This window comes from Trematomus bernacchii, unplaced genomic scaffold (assembly GCF_902827165.1).
Source record: "Trematomus bernacchii unplaced genomic scaffold, fTreBer1.1, whole genome shotgun sequence".
NCBI lineage: Eukaryota > Metazoa > Chordata > Actinopteri > Perciformes > Nototheniidae > Trematomus > Trematomus bernacchii.
This window is the reverse complement of record NW_022988097.1, coordinates 4,569,868-4,588,746: the sequence shown is the minus strand read 5'-3', so window position 1 is coordinate 4,588,746 and position 18,879 is coordinate 4,569,868. Positions and strand designations below refer to the sequence as shown.

The window sequence follows — 18,879 nt, the reverse complement described above, 5'->3', positions numbered from 1 at the left end:
CTGGCGATATAACAATAGTTTTTGTATAAGTGGAGATTCACATAACTCTATATTAAAAAAGGTTGCACTGATTAACAGCGGTATGTACTGTAACAGCTAACTGTAACCCACTGAAAAAGCTAATGTTAGCTTGCTGATCATTGACCCTTATAGAGTAAGGAGTAAAAAGAGACAAGCTAAGATTAAATATTGTTAATATATCTTAACCAACTCTTGATCATATTTCAGTCAGACAACTCACGTATTTCTTTAACATGTTTATTAGAAGCAGCATATAGTTGAGTTTGGCGACTATAGGCTCGGGCATCATCACTCCACAGATATACATAGCACGATGAGTGATGATTAAATAACTAACCCCGAGCCTACAGGTGGATGCTGGGATGGAAGCTGGGGTGGTGGTGGGGCAGGCAAGCAGCAGCAGCAGCAGCATGAAACACAGCAGTAGCAATGTGAACGCAATAGCAGGGCACGAACGCAGCAGCAGCAGCAGCAAGCAATGCATGGAGAGATCTGGCAGGTTAAATAGAGCGGCATATTAAGGAGACTCTGTTTGGTTGGTTGTAGAGTGGCAAGGGGCGTTATGTATGAATGCAGCGTAAGTGCTCGAGTTGACTGCCTGAACTAGCTCGCAGGCTTCGCCCCATTAAGTGAAATAATAACGTAAGATGGAAATATTTTACAACATACTCAAAATTGCTTAAAGTTTGCCAGTAGGCCCATAACACTAGCTAAATAAGCATAAACCAATTTCTTTAGGTGTTGAATATATTTCTTAAGTGTCATTTTTTGTGGACAGTTCAAATGTATCATAGCATATCATTATATTGGCCTACTAATGCCTAATGAAGTTAGGTATAGCTAAGAATACATTTCATTGGTGTTAGTGATGCAATGCACACTTGCTAGTAGTGAGGAGAAACTGCCTATGAATGGAACTTGTGAGCTTGTGATTTAGATGTAAACTTGTGAAAGCAATATGCTTGTTGCTCGAGTGGTAAGATTTTGAGAACAAACTTTTCAGAAAATGTCAACTTCTGATATTGTAAATACCAGAAAAGTCTCATATGGGTTGTTCTCGTGAATGTATCCAACTCCATTAGAAAGCAGCATTAGTGCTTTACACACAGACTCATGAATAGCCATTACAACCCAATCCTGATCTTTATTGTGACATTGCCCGACCAGAGCTCCTTCAGCATGAAATTATTACATTTCCCTGAGGTGAGCCGAGCAGAGGAGATGAAGACAGGCAGACAGGCTCTCAGTGCTATGGGAGAGCGAAGGTAGCTTTAGAAACTGATACTCACAGGAAATACTCATTTGTCACCCTTGTCTCTAAGCCATATGTGATTGCCAAAAGTGTGTGTGTAGCAGGGCAAGGATCATGGGAGTGTGATGCACGCTGATTTTTTGGAGGGTGGAATCTGAAAGGTGCTTTGAAGCAGCATCACTGCTCTCCGCCACATGTACAGTATACCCATGAGATGTGCTCCTCTGGCTCCCTCCTACACTTTCTCCAAATTTCTCTCTCTCTTTCTTTCTCTATCTCTCCCCTCTCTGACCACTAAATGTTCTCCCACTCAAGACACATGGTGATTATGGTGGGTCCACATGAAGACCTGTCAGTGACGTTATGAAGTACTGAGCAGTGTCTAACTTTTTGGTTCAACGCAACTCTGTGGCCAGCTGTTACCATAGCAGTTTCTGGAGCTCTGTGTGTGTGTGTGTGTGTGTGTGTGTGTGTGTGTGTGTGTGTGTGTGTGTGTGTGTGTGTGTGTGTGTGTGTGTGTGTGCGTGCGTGCGTGCGTGTGTGTGTGTGTGTGTGCCTGTACCATATAGTTGGGAGCAGTGAAAGGGACAGAGTCATTTGTCACTTATACGGCTATACATGTCTGGTTTTCAAATTGATGACAAATCTATGAGGTGTATCTCTGTGTGTGTGTTCATATTTGTTGGCTTGAGTGCGGGTGATGTCATGCATAAGAACTTATTTTTCTCACACTTCATGAAGCCAGCAGGCTTCCCCAATTTGCTGACAATGCAGGCAAGAAGGAGTGTGTGTTTGCGTCTGCATGTGCATGTGTGTATTTGTATTGCTTTCTTTGGACGTTCTCTGCAGACCACAGGGAAACATTCAAACTCCATCATGCACGCCTGCCATCCAGCATTATGACGCCCGCTGCCTCTGTGTGCATGTGCACAAAAAGACGGGTGTCCATTTGTGTATGTTTTGCTCTTTTCAGTCTGAGAGGCACAGAAATTCTAGCTAGCAGGCCTGTTATAGAGTTTGAGACGTAAACTGGACGGACAGCTAGTTTAATCTGCCGTTAATCAGCTCCCCGGAAAACTCACTCAAGCATCAGACACTGCAGATTGCTCTGCCTCTCCCTGTAACTTTGTGCTTTTCCCAGTCATCACTCTACTTTCCCCCAGAATATCTCCATGACACCCCCCACCTGCCTCCACGCTTTACCCCTAATCATAAGTGCGGTTGCCTCCTGGCTCTATCCTCTTCCTCTTTTTGTGTGTGATGCTGAGAAGCCCTCAGGATTAAATCTAAGTCCTTTGTTTATCATCTCAGCTATTACTGTTAATGCTGGCTCTCCCTCTCTCTTGCTGTGTGTGTGTGTGTGTGTGTGTGTGTGTGTGTGTGTGTGTGTGTGTGTGTGTGTGTGTCCACGCATGCATGTGTGGGCAAGCTCTCAGATCAAACACAGCGTAAGATGAGCCCATAAACAAGCCTTCAGGACCACTTAGGGTTTTCAGGGAGAGTCAGTTTCTGTGCACGGAGGGGGAGTTAGGTACAGAAATCAGCTGCTCTGTTTATGTACCTTTCAGTGGTGATTACCGGTCCAATCTGTCTGTTAAACAGAGGAAATATCATAGCCTCGCAGTGTGCGTGTGTGCTTATGTGTGTGTTTGTGAGATGCATGGGGTACAGTTGCAGCGCAGAGAGGGCTGGAGAGATGCCACCGAGTTGCGTGGAATTAGAGCGCTGGTGCAGCAGTAAGTGTTTATTTACTCGTACATACAACTTAAACCAAGTCAGGAGAGTGTAAGCAGAGGAAGCAGGGGACCACCACAGACCAGAGGATTGAGGATATGTGTCAGACATACAGTACAGCCTTGGAACAGGCCTGTGTTTCCACACAGCGCAGTGAAGGCGGCGTACTGTGTGTCATTGAGTGGGCAATCGCACTGGCAGGTAGTGCCCGGCCTGTAGGAGGGAATATATTTACAGAGTCAGTTTACAGAGTGGAATATTCACAGAGATGAATGGTCTACTATATACACTCAAAATATAATTTTCATTACATTATGTGCATTAGAATTGAGTCATTTTTGTGTCATGTGCTGTACATAATAAAGTAAAGAGAGACAGCCTTAACCAAAAGTGTAAATAGTTCACGTCTTGTGGTATTAGGTTTGGTCAAATCTGAATAGGAAACAGATTTTTCCTGATAGGGAGCATTAGAATGACACAAAAATATGGGTTGCTTCCATTGGCGGCCACAAGATGGCGGCAAAGCTACACAAAGGAACTCTCAAGAGAGGATGCTGGAGGCAATAAATGAAGCCATAAATTGTTTCAGTGGTCACTGTCAAACCAGCAATAAAGGTCGTCTAAATTACCTCTGGTGCAAGCTGTTTATATATGTCATTTATCTTACATTTTATGCAGTGTTTCTAGCTTCCGCTCTGGATGTCCTAATCCCCTCCAGCCACCGGAAGCTGTAAATAAAGCCGTGCTTGCAAAGTGCGTCACAGTGCGGAGCTGCCGAGAGTAAACGAGTCTGTCTGCTGTCTGGTCGCACCGACACTCTCCTTTCTCCTATTTATACAAGAAACCCGAGCTGACGGTTCCTCTCCACCAGCAGTATGGTGAAGATAGCTTTTAACTCAGCTCTGGCGCAGAAGGCGCTGGGCAAAGAGGTACCCGCCGCTGAGAAGGTGAGCTAACGGGATTCAGAGCGATGCAGCCCGGTGTCCGTCATTAGCCTGGTAGTAGCAGGCCTGCACAGACCGCCGGCACTCTACTGTAAACGTGGACTCCTATGTGCCTTTAATGCATATTCTGTAGCATTTTGTTAACATTATATTAAGGTTTGCAGTGTGTTCGGCTTAATGATTGGCGTGCTATACTGCACCTGATACAGCAGCACAAAATGGGACCGCCCATCTTCTGAACATCAACACAGCTGTTCTGCACAGGCCAAACATTCACGGGATTAGAGATGGCTGATTCAAAGCTGTATGTGTTGAATGTTGATATTAAATGCATGTAATGTTATGGGTTTACAGTGGATTTGCTGACGGCATTGCGTGTGTGTGTGTGTGTGTGTTAGGATCCTGAGCTGGCCTCTGCTCCGGTGGGCATCGAGGGCTCCACAGGTCGCTGCCTGCTCACCCTGCTGGGCATCGCCTTCATCCTCAGCGGGCTCATCGTGGGGGGAGCATGTCTCTATCGATATTTCACCCCAAAGGTAAACATGTGTGTGTTTGTTCATATTGATATTACCAAGGAGGGTTAGTATTGGAGTTTTCTAAGTATTGTTGTTCTGAAACTCACACTGGGGCAGTCCACCTGACATGGGTAGGCCTAGAGATGCCACAGGGTCTGTCATGTGATCCATATATTACAGTTTATGTAAGAGACACAGAGAATGTGAAGTCGCACACAGTGTTCAAATGAGCTCCTTTGACACTACAGCATTTGTCGAAATGTTTAATCTGCATTTCAATTCGCTATCAATGTTTGTACACATTTTTACATTAAAATCCAGAAGGCAACAGTTTATTACTATGTGGGGCAGCCTATTTCACACTTCATCATGCTGTGTCAGTTAGAAGGGCACATTAGGGGGCATTGCAAAGACAAGGGAGTTATTTTGTGTACATTTATTTTTGCAATTGACAAGAGAAACTAAAAGGCAGCTATCCTCATCCTACCCATTTATTCCTGTTACAGGCAGCAATTTTATTTTTGTAAAATATTTGTATTAAAGTCGCAGATTTCTCAATCGCAAATTGAGAAATGCTAGACCAATTTTAGTAAAAAGATTGTTTAAATGTTAAAACTTAACATGAATACATGTTAAATTAAAGGTATTTTAGGTCTGCCTTTGTGCAATTGTAATCAGTTTATAAAACTTTAAAAAATATGTTAATAAAATATATTATACACATTCTGCTAGGGCTGTGCGATTATGGCAAAAATCATAATCACGATTATTTTTGGTCAATAATTGACATCACGATTATTAAATACGATTATTCATTGACTTTGAAAACATCAATTTATTGAACTTTAAAAAAAATACAAATAATAATTTGATTACCCTGAACGTATAATTCAACTGAAAAAACAATAAATAAAAGAAATGATACATTTATATTTACATTTAAATAAATAATATCAAAATAATAAATACCAATCAACAAATATTTAGGAGCACACTTCAACAAGCTACTAAACGTATATACATATGATAAATACAAATAAATTAGATCAAATATGTTGTCACAACCTAGCAAAGCAAAAATAATCGTTTTTTTCGATTATGTTGTTTTCGTAATTGTGGCAGGCCAAAATCGTAATTGCGATTTAAAATACGATTAATTGCACAGCCCTACATTCTGCCGTCATGCCATCTTTTGTCAAACCACTTCTATTAGCCCACAGCGGACTGGAGTAGATCTCAAATAACCTTATGCTCTGAATCCAGATTCAATTTTGAACTGCGTATTCTTTTTTTAAGTGAATCATGAACCCAGGAGTAGACTTAGAATCACAAGATGCCAAAAGATTCACTTCCACATCGGCAAGCTCTACCTGCTCTGTCCCTCAGGTTATATTGAAACACTGCACTTTGGTTCCACTGAAATTGTTGGCCTCATTCTCAATAGTATTTGATTTGCTTTTATTTCAGTTGGGTAAGAGTTATTGAGGCGGTTTCACTGCTGATCAACACTCTTGCCTTGGCGGGAAACTAAAATGCTGACTGTTGCTCGCTTCCGTCTTCAGAGAAAGTGCAGACTTAATCTTTTTAAGTCTTGCTGCGTTGTTCGTTACGAGTTCTTGCATTCAATATCTGTGCCCCTAAGGTTTTCTTATGCGAATAAAGCAAAGCCTAAAATGGCTTGTTTAACTATTAATACAATGCATTAACACTTCATATGAAATTCAACTTTGTTTAGGAGCTTTATTCCACTCATACATTAAATTAGTTAACCTTATTCTTGCCCTAATTATTTTTATTTGTTTGTATCTAATCACATTAGTACATGAATTTGCTTGTCAAACTGTCTTAACAGCTACACTGTAGTTGTTGGCAATGAACACCATAAGCCTCATGCTTCTCTGACAGTGCAACATAAAATGTACTTAAGACATTAAAGAAATAAGGAAGTAAAATGTTGTGATTAAAGAAAATAGTGCAAGTAATATAATGGTGCAAGTCAAATGCATGAATATAGACTTGGATACAAAAAAATGCAAGATTATATACTGTACAGTAGAATAAATACTGTAGTGATGAATACATATCACACGTATGATTCTACAAATTGTACTGAGAATAAAACATCAGTCTACAACATTGAGCAACATTGGTCATGAAAAAAACCTGCAAAAAAGATAGTTACAATTTCTCCAAATGTACAATATTGAAAGTGAGAGTACTGGCTGCCCTCTAGTGGTCTTTTAATGCAGCTTTTAGCTTAGTGAGAACCTTTCACCAAATCCTGAAGCTTCTATGCAGAAACAATGAAATGGTGCCACTGCAAACCATACTGCTGCAGTATGTTATTTGTTTATTAAGACTAGTGCTGTTTGTTCGCAGAGCCGACAGGTAGTGAGGTCATATCGGCTGCTTCAGTGTTAGACCAGTTGACGCACTTGTGGTTGCAGAGACCCACCTCACCATGCGTTAAACACAACAGCGTACTTCAGTGGCACGAGTTGTGGTTGCAGAGACCCACCTCACCATGCGTTAAACACAACAGCGTACTTCAGTGGCACGAGTTGTGGTTCCTGTTTAACAATGTCTTATAATGTTCTGAACGTGACCCCTCACTGAAATACTCGCAATGCAGCTGAAGAAAGCAGAGATACAAAATTAAGCCAATTCAGCATTAATATATTATTAATACTAATACACCTTTTGTATATATTGTAATATAAAGGTCATATGTTGTAGATGAATGTGCACATACTATATTCCATTCCATTTTATTTAAACTTTTGAAGTTCTTGTTTTTATAAATCTTTATACATTTTAATTTTTATCTTTTTACTGCTCATTCTTGCTTTAACTTCTTATGTTAATATAAAGATTTTTATTCTTTAATTTTTTTATTTAATTTTTCAAGGAGAGTAACTGTCAAAACCCAATCTTGATAATGTCAAGTATTCTGAGACCACCACAAAATCACAGTACATGTGTTAACAAGGAAGTCATCTGATATTGTGTGTTTGTGTTCTCCAGAGGATGTACCACGGTGCCATGCAGTTCAGTGACGTGTCCTCCGGGGGGGAGAGCCAGCCCTACTACCTGCCCCAGGTGGAGGAGGAGGTGGAGATCTCTGACAGCATGGCCGTCATCAGCGTGCCCCCTCCCCGCTTCAGAGCCGGGGACCCCGCCTACATCCTTCATGACTTCAACAGGGTATCTGAACATCTCCACCATTTTTTTTGCTGAACGAAATATTGCCTGTTGTGTTTACATAGGAGTTTATAGCCAATATAATGCCTGAACAAAATAGCAGAAGGTTTTCCTTTCCATTACAAGATTTGGCATCGTTCAGACATGGCACATTTTTTAAAAACAGACTCCAAGAGACTATTTTATTTATTGTTTTGGTTGTGTGGTTACGCTTTATTTATGATTTAGTGATTTAGGGTATTTTAATACATTCCAATTCCAGTGCCTATAGTCTTCTTAAGAATTAAAAGTTCTCTTTTTAAAAGGGCGTAATTGAATTTTAATGCCATTAAACAAACATTTTATTAGTGGTATTGGATGGTCTTAAAAGGACAATACAATTATTTCTGGGAGAATCTACGTGGCTTTCTCCATCAAAATCAAAACATTGTCTCTGAAACACATTTGAGCTGCATACATTGAAATAGAAGTTTCCAATTCTGAGAAAAAAGGCCTTCAAAGTTTGAAGTCAATTTTTCTAAAGAATATAAGTTAAAGTTTGTATGAGAAGAATGATCGGTGATCTTGTTATCTTGCCTTTATCAGCTTTAAGAATGTGATTATCATCTGAATATGGTGGTAAGAGTATTATATTCTAAAAGCCAAGACTTTGTTTGTTTAAAATCAACCAAAACCCCAAAACGACCATGACACAAGTTTTAAACATAAACCCATGAATGAGCCGTTGCGACATCTGACTGATTTTGTTAGAGCGGGTCACATATCGTCCAACAAAGTCGTAATTGTGACCGGCCTACACACACACACACACAGTATTGTACATACTGTTAATGTACTTTAAACTCTTTCCTGATTTCTTCATATGTGTGTGTGAGCAGAAGCTGACGGCATATCTGGACCTGACTCTGAGGACGTGCTTTGTGATCCCTCTGAACACCTCGGTGGTGCTCCCCCCTCAGGACCTCATCGACCTGTTCTCCCAGCTGATGGTGAGTCATGATCAGCACGGCACCATCTCAGGATGCAGCCGGCTGTAGAGAGGCGTAGCTTCATGATGGAGGAGAAACCACACCGGCACAGCGCTCTCACTCAGGCATAAGCCCTAATATTAAGCACTTCATATTACCTGGTGAAATCCAGGGGGTTTATAGTCATTCCATATATTGTCTGTGCTTTAATCCTCTGCAAATCTGTCATGTGTGTAATTTGTTGAGTAAAAAAAATCCAGCCTACATCATCTTCCACTATCCCCCGACATTCAGTGTTAGCAGCACTGCATGAGTAATCTCCATCAGAATGTATTACTTGCATAATGAAACTCTTTCACTCTCTTTAAATATGTGATAGGTGACCAAGTAGAAGACTAAATTAAAATCTACAGTGGAACACTTTAAATGTCGCTGAATTTTTAAAGTAACAAGACTATACAGTCTACAGCCATGATTGTTAGGCTACTGAGGCACAGATCACTTGAACTAAATGCTAATGTTAGAATGCTAGATAGATAAAACTTACATTTGACCATATGACTTATGCACTAAACAGGAAGGAAGTCTGAGGCTAATTGGAATAATGCTAATTTTGCAACATGTTACTCATAAACCAAAGTGTTTTGCAAGTTACACAATGGACCTGATGTAAGCTTGCCATCCCTAGAGCCATGAGGTTGACATTTTGACTATAGATAGTTAGGTTTTGGTATCATTATTTCATTAAAAATAAAACGACCTGAGTTTTTATATGACAAGTCTCAACAATATATGAACATGAACATCATCAGTTGATGCAACAGCATTTTAGTTTGTGCGAGAGTTGAGCAATATCAGAGGTTTGAGAGCTGTATGTAGCCACAAAAAGTGTAGCTAGTCAAAAAAAGTCATAGTCACGGAGTTCTCCACCAGGACATGTTGTACAGCGTGGGTGGTGGTGCAATCAGCGAATATCATTATCAAATGTAGAAGTGTTTCAACAAATACAGAAGTTTGGTGATGAATCATTAATTAGACAAAGTCTGTCCCTCACACTTGGCTTGTTCACTGAGCTGCTTTTCTTTGATGAAAACTAATAAAAGTGCTTTTGAAGATGTGTCCTAAACCCTTCTTTTTGTCCCAGTCCGGCTCTTACCGCAGCTACTTGGTGCACGAGGACTTGGTGGTGACGGAGCGCATCGATGACATTAAGCCTCTGGGCTTCTACATCCGCCGGCTGTGTGAGGGGAAGGACACGTACAGAATGCAGCGCCGCTCCAGCCTGCCAGGTCTGGATGGACTGTACAGCTAAAACTGATATTTTGAATTTTTTATTTTTTATTTTAAACTGATAAGCTTCAATAATATTAAAAGTACCATAAGGTGTTTCCTTTAAGTTGACATCATCCTAAACTAGTTGATATACTTGTGAAATTGTGGAAAATACATTTTATTTAACAAAATGATGTTAAAATTAAGCTGAAATAAGAATTCTACTTGCTTTGTTTGGGCTACAATTCTGACACTGCTGCTTGTGCCCAGAAGGGACATTTTAGAGGCAGTTTTAAACATATTTGTCTCTGAACATCATAGAAGGCTTTTGTCTTAGCAGTTGTCAACTTGCATTTAATAGCTGACATCTATATCAAACCAAATAACGCAACCACACTTCATCTTATTCAAGTTGAGCTAACAGACATTTTGTTTTCACTTCCACTTTGCTAAGTAGCGTTTCCTCCACATTAAACCACATTAAGCTAATTTTGAATTTAACTCAACTATTTTTAGTACCTGTCCATACTGAGGACCACTTTAGAAGGGCTGTAAATAAGTGTTAAGATTTTCAGCTATTGATTTTATTTAGTGTCAGTTTTGCCATTTTAATAATTAGTCGTAATGTTTTTGTCTTGTCAGGTGGAGGCATCCAGAAGCGTTCCACAGACGAATGCTTCACCATCCACCACTTTGAGAACAAATTTGTGACGGAGACCAGGATCTGCAAGGCTTGATGGGAAAACACGAAGCAGGCGAGCAAAAGAGATATAGAGAAAGAAAGAGAGAGAGAGAGAGAGAGTGTGATAGGGAGAGAGATAGGGAGAGAGAGAGAGAGACAGACAGACAGACAGACAGAGTGGGAGGAAGGAGGGAACAGCTTTCAGCAGAAAGTTACTTTTGTAAAATACTCAGTTTTTCCTCCCCTTGCTTTAACCCTTGTGATAAGTGAATTTAATTTACAGCGTTATACAGCCTGACCCCCCTCCTCTGCTGTTTTCCCCTCTTGCTAAAGTACTCACTAGTTGGTCTTGTACTAATAACCAGCGTTACCCTGCTCTTTAAAGATATACTAAGTTTAATTTGTTATGTTGGTTTCTGTTGCTGTAGCTTCCTTTTTAATTATCTAGTCGTCGTTAATGTGTTGCAACATCCACTCACCTCCGGATGAGAGTTGTTAGTCTTACTACTGAATATCCTCGTGATACTGAGAAGTCATTCATAACAGTCCTGTCTGTGTGTCAGCCTACTGTTCCCGCTTTTAATGGGGTTATTAGAGCAGACAAGATCTACTATATGTTATAGTGTGATATAGCACAAGTCACCCAGGAAATGTAAGGTACAGTACAGCTGCAGTACGCATGTAACATGGTCGTCTGTCTGGTCCCAGAGACGCTTGAGCCCCGAGCTCTCAGGCACCTTTGTAGATATTTCCCAGAGTGCCCTGCTGCTCCATGGGGCCACTGCTGTCCTGCTGTGTGAAGATTTTATGTAATTAACGGTTTCATACCTGACAGGGCAGTCAGTGACTTTGTGTTTGTGTAGAGACTTCATTTGTGACAAAAAAAAACTTGAAGGATTGTTGACGAGCTAAAGAAGTGAATGAGCTATATGGAAATTTGACCAAATTGAAGAAGTATTCTTTATGTCCGTTTTTTAAATTCTTATTTATGAATCCTATGTAGCTTTACAGGTTGCTACAAGTTTCGGAAAACTCCATATGTTTAAAACTGTCACAGGAACAATATGTTTGTAAAAATTGTCATTGATTTTGAAAGCCCTTAAGCTTGAAGGTATTCAAAAAAAAAAATGGCCTTTTGCCAAATTACTTCAAAAGATTTTCAATTGTTCGCACTCAATGCCTGCACAGAAAGACAATCAGACAGGAAATGTGTGTGTAAAAATGTGTTTTCTGTCTAACAGTGCTAGAAAAATAGATACAAAAATAATGTTGTGTGCAGCTACTGAAATTAATTAACTTTGTTGCTGAATAAAGTTGCATTTCTTTACCTACTGAATATTCTGTCTCTTCACTTATTACTCAATTTCCAGCACCACCACTGCGAGCTGTAAGCTTATCCTACGATACAAACAACTGGAACATTTAGCTGGTTTAAGGGTTTGCCTGTATTCTGTATTTCCTGTTGCCTTTTAGAGATGTTGGCACTGATGACATGTTCATCATTCATAAACAGGAACGGCTCAGTCTTCACCAAGGTGGTACACATTTTGAAAGAACAGACATCTTTTATTAAAATAGAAATAGAAAAATAGTTGGCTTTTTGAAACTGAATCCCTTATTTTTCAATAGCGTCCCTCTGCAGAACTCCTGGCCCGGGCCCACCTCGAAATGGAACGCAAATCCACGTAATCACACACTTGTGAATAAATAACATTTACATGCCACTATATAATGTTGCAGAGTGTGTTTGTGTCGCTTATCGATAATAAATGAAAGATTCTAGCTGAGCATAATTATGTTCTACAGTTTTAAGTCCATCACGTTAATAACAAGCTCCACCAATAAAACTACGGAAAACATGTACAATCTGTTAAAACTGTAACCAAGAGAGTTAGGTCATGTATTGTCAAGCAGCAAATAACGTGTAAGCTACCAACCTTATGTTTGCGAAGGTTAGCAAGCTACGTTAATGTCGTTAGCAAACAAAGCACACCAGTAAAATATACCAAACCTTTAATGTATCCATTTAAGCTAATGTTGACATTGCTAACAACATAAACATGGCTAGCTAAAGTTAGCAAAGTTATAGGGTTAGTTCATAATAATTTGCTGCTTAACTTACAGTTAGTCTTACAGTTGGTTGTATAGTAGGTTATGTTATTTGTGTTTTTTTCGCAGGTCATGTGCTAATTCCAACTAACTAACTCAGGCAATCGTAACCTGATAATTGTCCTCTTGCATAAATGTCTTCCTTCTTTATGCTAGGGCCCCGTAAGAGTCTGTTGAGGGAGCTGGGCCCAGTCTCAAGTTATGCAGTAGGACCCTGCACTTACCAGTTTTCACGTTAACTATACAAGCTATCCTTAGATTTAGGAGTGTATATTTATCTCAGGTCCTTCATCAATAAGAGAGTTCTAAGAGTTACTAGTTCTCTGTATTCTCTCCCCCAGTCATACAGGACAGGCGCCTGTTTAAAGTCTCTGGTATCTCCGGCTTGCTCAGTCGCCTCCAGAATTCATCAGTTGTGAAATAGTACATGAGTGGGTCCAGGCTACAGTTCAGGCTGGCTAGGCAGAGGGTGATGGGGTGACATCGCAGAATCAAGTCCCTTAAGGCGCAGCTGCTCAGGGCGTCAGCTTTAACCAAGAAGTCCAGGGGCATGGTGACATGGTAAGGAGCAAAGCACACTAGGAAGACCAGAGCACAGCTAAGCACCATCCGTAAAGCCCTCCTCTTCTCCCCCCGGTCAGGAATTGCCCACGCCGTGGAGTCCCGAAGACTGCCAGCAGTCAGAAAGGTGCAGCCTAACACTAGGATAAGAGGAACGATGAAGCCCATTAGCTCTGCGAGGATGAGGAGCACCCAGGCGGCTTGAACACTGACCGTCCTCATTGGCAGCTCTGAGAAACACAAGTCCGAGCCCGAGTTGTGGAGACTTGAATTAACGTCTGTTTCATTGCTGGGGTTCCTCAGGAGAGGAAAGGGCAGGCAGCACAGGCAGACTAACAGCCAGCCAACGGCACATATTACCAAATCTCCTCTTTGCTTGGACGAGTTGAACCTCAGCGGACGCATGATGAGCTGACAGCGACGCACGCTGACACACACCAGGAAGAAGATGGAGGCGTACATGTTGACGTACTTGAGATAGAAGCATATCATGCAGATAGGGTGACCAAAGGGCCAGGTGTTGGTGAGGTAGTAGTAGATCCGCAGAGGCAGCGAGAGCACCTGAGGAGAGCAGAGGGTGTCAAGATGGTCGCAGAAGAAGAACTAAAACAACATGTAGACGACACATTTGATTTGACTCCCACTGAACCTTGGAATGCATTTTTGAAAAGCTTCTCAAAGGTTAGTAATTATTTCTTTATACCTGGAAGATACATTTCCCTTGGAGTTATTTGGTAAATAAACCATCAACTTGAGGTTGTCCACAACTTTGCAAACTTGTAAAATAAATGTTTTGTCTTTTTTAAAGACCATTACATTTAGTTTAACCTTTCTTTTTATAAACAGAATACAAACAGACCCTATGACAGTTACAGTATCTTTGAAAATACGATATGGGCTACTGATTTGGCTGAAGTGACTGCTTATCAGATTTCACGAGACAAGAATTAGCTAGCTTGCGCAACCTGCCATGCCTCACTCCCAATCGTTTTAAAACTTGTTTGCTGTATAGATGGACCTTTACTTAGTGGCTGCAACTAACTCAAATTCCACCAGTCGGGAATCAGAAAACCTTGACTAAAAATGTTTATGATTGTTGATGAATACATTCAACACTAAAACATGCCCTTATATCTGCTTACACCTACATTATAGTGTGTTGTAAAACATCTTCAGTGTTATATAATCATTAGCTGCAGAACACAGGAAATGTCAACGGTAAAAAGTCATTTTTGTCAGATAAGATTAAAGATGAGACAAATTGCGGATACATATATAAATACTCTGACTGGCACAATCCAATAAAAAACATAGAATCTTTACCTGCAGCAGGTCGGCCACAGCCAGGTTAATCATGAACACCACCCCCTTCTTGGTTTCTCTGATGTAAACCTTGAACACCCAGAGTGCCAGCACATTTCCCAGCAGGCCTGGCGCTAAGATCACACTGTACACCACCGCATACAGTTGGTGCTGGTACGCCTGGAGATCTTCAGTACAGTTGTTGTTGTTGTTGGCAAAGTTCATCTTAAGCCAAGGGCTGTTCACTGTTTACTGTAAGGACAAGCTGCCTGGTGCATTCACAGGATGCTTGAATCAGAAACGATGCTTAAAGCATGGGAACGGAGGTGATCGCCAATGCTCTCCATTATGGCGCGTAGGGGTTTGCTCTTGGGTGAAATATATTAATGGTCCAACGCTGATAGACTCTTGATGTTTCAAACTGCAATCGATCCCAGGTACACGGCACTCTAAAAGAGAACAAAATAAAGGGTTACTAAATCATCCTATACCAGCATCATGTTTTACATATTGCGTGAGGCATCATGTAAAAACATTTTGCCTCTCATAAACACTTCTCATTTTACAGCATTGGGTCCCAACCACGCTTTAGCTCGACAGGTCACCTGTTGAAACGGTGCACAACATAAAAAGCCTTTTGTGTTTGATTGCAACTTTTGCAGTGGCGTTTACAGTAAATATGCAAACCCACAGAGAAGTTGATGCTATAATGTCCCACATAGTGTTCACTGTATCTACACCTGCACAACAGAGTACAATGAGCTAGTGTGAAACGCCTGGAGGGAGGCGTCAGTGAAACTGGTGTGGTTAGGCAGTCACACCAACACAAACAACACTTTTTGTGTTGCATTCACAGTTTGAATAAGTGACACCTCCATGATCCTCTTTGACATGAACATTTAAATGATGGTAATTCAAGTGCTATACATTTGAAGGTAGCCTCACACCCTGCAACATTGATTTCCTCAAATGGAAATATTTGACAAGCTTTGTAGGTGTCATCCACCCACTGCTGTAAGCACGAGTAGGTCTACACTGGTTCAGCTGGGGTTTTCCCAAAAATCTTGGACTCATCATTAGTCATTTCTGACCTGATTTAGTTCAAACTACACAACTTAAAAACTGTCATTCCAAAATAAGAAATAAATGTTTTTGTTTTTATTGTTCTGGTCTTTCACTTCCAAAGCTTTTTACAGAGCATTTTTAATCACAGGGAGTTTAGAGAAGCTTGTCGAGCAGCAAGGAAACTATGTGACATAAATGGTACTGATGACGCGCATTTGAATATCTGCCCTAAACTTTTGAGGATGTACTTAAACATCGGCAAATACACAGTCAGTATGTTACTGTTTTAGTATTTGTAAGGGAAGTAATAATAATAATAATAATTCATTTATTTTATATAGGCGCCTTTCAAGGCTCTCAAGGTCGCCGTACAAATACATAAAAAACAAGATACACAATAGATAACACCAGCATAAGAAACATAAACAAGACAATGCAGTATATAAATCAATCAATCAAATAACCAAATAAATAAAAACAGAGGATGTGTGATGGATAATGATCAGGGTGGATATGCGAGTGTGAAGAGATGTGTTTTGAGGCGTGATTTGAAAATGGGGAGAGAGTCATGTTGCGGATGTCAGGTGGGAGGGAGTTCCAGAGGCGGGGTGCAGAGCGGCTGAAGGCTCTAGACCCCATGGTGGTTAAACGGAAGGGGGGTGCAGTGAGGTTGAGGGAAGCAGAAGACCTGAGTGTGCGGATGGGTGTGTTGATGTGCAGGAGGTCGGAGAGGTACAGAGGAGTGAGGTTATGGATGGCCTTAAAGGTGATACAGGATTTGACGGGGAGCCAGCGAAGTTGCTGAAGAACAGGAGTGATGTGGTTAATGGAGGGGGTTCTGGTGATGATGCGGGCGGCAGAGTTCTGAACCAGTTGAAGTCTGTGGATGGATTTGAGAGGGAGACCAAAGAGAAGGGAGTTGCAGTAGTCGATGCGGGAAGTGACCAGGGTGTGAACAAGAATGGCGGTGGTCTTAGGGTTAAGGGACGGGCGGAGGCGGTTGATGTTGCGTAGATGGAAATAGGCAGACCGAGTGATATTACTGATGGGAGATTTGAATGAAAGTGTGCCGCCGAGGTCACACTACAAGCTTAGTTTTCAGATCCTTTACATCAATGTAAATAATTAAATGGCCTGCTTTACAAATAAAATAAATGAAAGTAGTCGTTCTGCTGACTGATGTAGCATTATTCAGTAGATCACCAGAAATAAGAAACTAATACTGATGCAACAATTTGGAAGTCACCTTTTTCTGTTACGTAGTCAAGTTAGGTGGTTCCCATTGTAGGGATCAGGCCCCTCTTAAGGGTCACAAGATAGATCTAAGGGTGTATCATTTATGGGAGAGGGAAGGAAAAACAATCTGCCTCATACCTTTAAAATAACATTTGAAGCCCAAACACTTTGCATTGTTGTAAGAGGTCACAAGCCAAAAAACTTGCAAACCACTGGGTTTAACCTTTAACAATGTTGTGTTTCATAAGCTTATACCATGTCTTCTTCACCTACAAAATGTTACTCAAGGAGACACAAAACAAACTATTAAAAGACACAAGCCAATCACAAAGAGACTCAAAACTATTAAAAACAGACACAAATCAACCACAAAACAATCAAAAAAGACAACGACTTACGGACACAAACCAACTACAAAGACACACAAAACAACTACAAAGACACACAAAGAAACTACAAAAGGTCTCCAAACAAACTACAAAGAGATACAAAACAACCACAGAGACAGAAAACCATCCCAAAGACACACAAAACAACCTTCAAACACAACACAACTTTAAAGAGACACAAAACAACTACAAAGAGAAACTGAAAAACTACAAAAAGACATATAACAATCACAAAGAGACTCGAAATGACTACAAATAGATACAAACAATCACAAAGAGACTTACAACTATTAAAAATAGACTCAAATCAACCACAAAACACTCAAAAAAGGACACAAACAACTACAAAAGGACACAAAACAACTACAAAAGGACACAAAACAACTACAAAAGGACTCCAAACAAACTACAAAGAGATACAAAAAAAACAGAAACACCAACCAACTACAAAAACAACTACAAAAAGACACATAACAACAAAAAGACTGTGTTTTCTTCCCTTGAACGAGAGGTGGTGGCCCCTGTCTGTACACAGGGGCCAATGATCGCATGATATGCTGATACAAAGTTGAATAACTTCCAAAAACTGAGCAAAGTGAAATGTCCTCATAATTGTACTTAAGTACTTCCCAGGGTCGAGGTTACCAAGATGAAGAATTTAGAATTTGTAAATATATAAACTAGCCTCTTCTCCCTGATGGCTTGTATACTACTTCACAGCACTGAGGAACATGTCCCAGTGGACCCTCAGTTATGGCAAGCCATTTGCCTTCAAGCCTCACTGACCTTTGACCTATGTGTGACTGTTTTGGTGTGAATCCCCTGTCATTACCCTCACCCTGCACGTACAAAGTGCTTCTCTCATTGGTAGTGTGTTAACATGAATCAGGCTATTTCCTTCTTTGGGCTTATTGTGGTGTTGTCATGGTGTTATGGTAATCTCTGGACCTTGTCGAGCTATATTATTGTTTTGCGTAAAAGAGTTGCACTCCTACCTTAGGATTCAGAAGTTTTATTCATCAGATCTTGCCAATGGAAAGGCATGGTCCCATCCTCCGTGATTCACCCCTTTGTGGGCTTTTGGTGCCTTGTAGCTTTTCCGCTCTGATATGACATCTTGCCTCGTTGATCAGCACCCAGGTCCCTCCATGTGTTGCTGAATCAACACACAAAACATGTCATGATCCCTATAAAGGAACAGCCTGACACTGCCTGACACTGGCCTGCAAACACACATTCACACCCTCAACATAACACACATTCCTCACGTTGGGGAAACATGCGAGGGTCCCCCATGAGGCATGACTCCACTCTGAAGGCATCCAGCTGTTACAGCCTCTCACACAAACGCTGTTTTTTAGTTTTAAAGGAATAGACAATGAATATCTCACCTCTGTCTTCAGGCTCGAGGCTGCGTCGCATCAAACTGCAGGAGGGTGAAGCATCAGTCGTTACATCCCCCTCCCTCCTCCCCCCTTCTAACACTATATTCTTTCTGTCCCGCCTTTTCTTTTCTCTCACGCTAATCACGTTTTCTGCTCCTCCTATCCAATTTCCACTCAGTTTTTTCTTCTGTATTCACAAGTTATTTCCTGCTTTGTACTCATGTTCTGTCTGTACCTCTCTCT

The 18,879-nt window shown here is 40.8% G+C and overlaps 2 protein-coding genes across 2 annotated transcripts; one reads left to right on the top strand and one right to left on the bottom strand.

Moving 5' to 3' along the window:
- The first annotated feature begins 3,689 nt into the window (after positions 1-3,689).
- Positions 3,690-11,925, top strand: LOC117475071 (integral membrane protein 2A-like). The gene is made up of 6 exons (XM_034121158.1): positions 3,690-3,954; positions 4,350-4,487; positions 7,491-7,670; positions 8,546-8,656; positions 9,780-9,924; positions 10,550-11,925. The coding sequence occupies exons 1-6, from the start codon at positions 3,883-3,885 to the stop codon at positions 10,642-10,644; spliced, it is 741 nt and encodes a 246-aa protein (XP_033977049.1). The 5' UTR covers positions 3,690-3,882; the 3' UTR covers positions 10,645-11,925.
- Positions 11,926-12,134: 209 nt separating this feature from the next.
- Positions 12,135-18,879, bottom strand: gpr174 (G protein-coupled receptor 174). The gene is made up of 4 exons (XM_034121157.1): positions 18,643-18,879; positions 18,247-18,407; positions 14,583-15,010; positions 12,135-13,820 (listed from the first exon to the last, which is right to left on the bottom strand). Exons 3-4 carry the CDS (start codon positions 14,784-14,786, stop codon positions 13,014-13,016), a joined length of 1,011 nt encoding a protein of 336 aa, XP_033977048.1. The 5' UTR covers positions 14,787-15,010; positions 18,247-18,407; positions 18,643-18,879; the 3' UTR covers positions 12,135-13,013.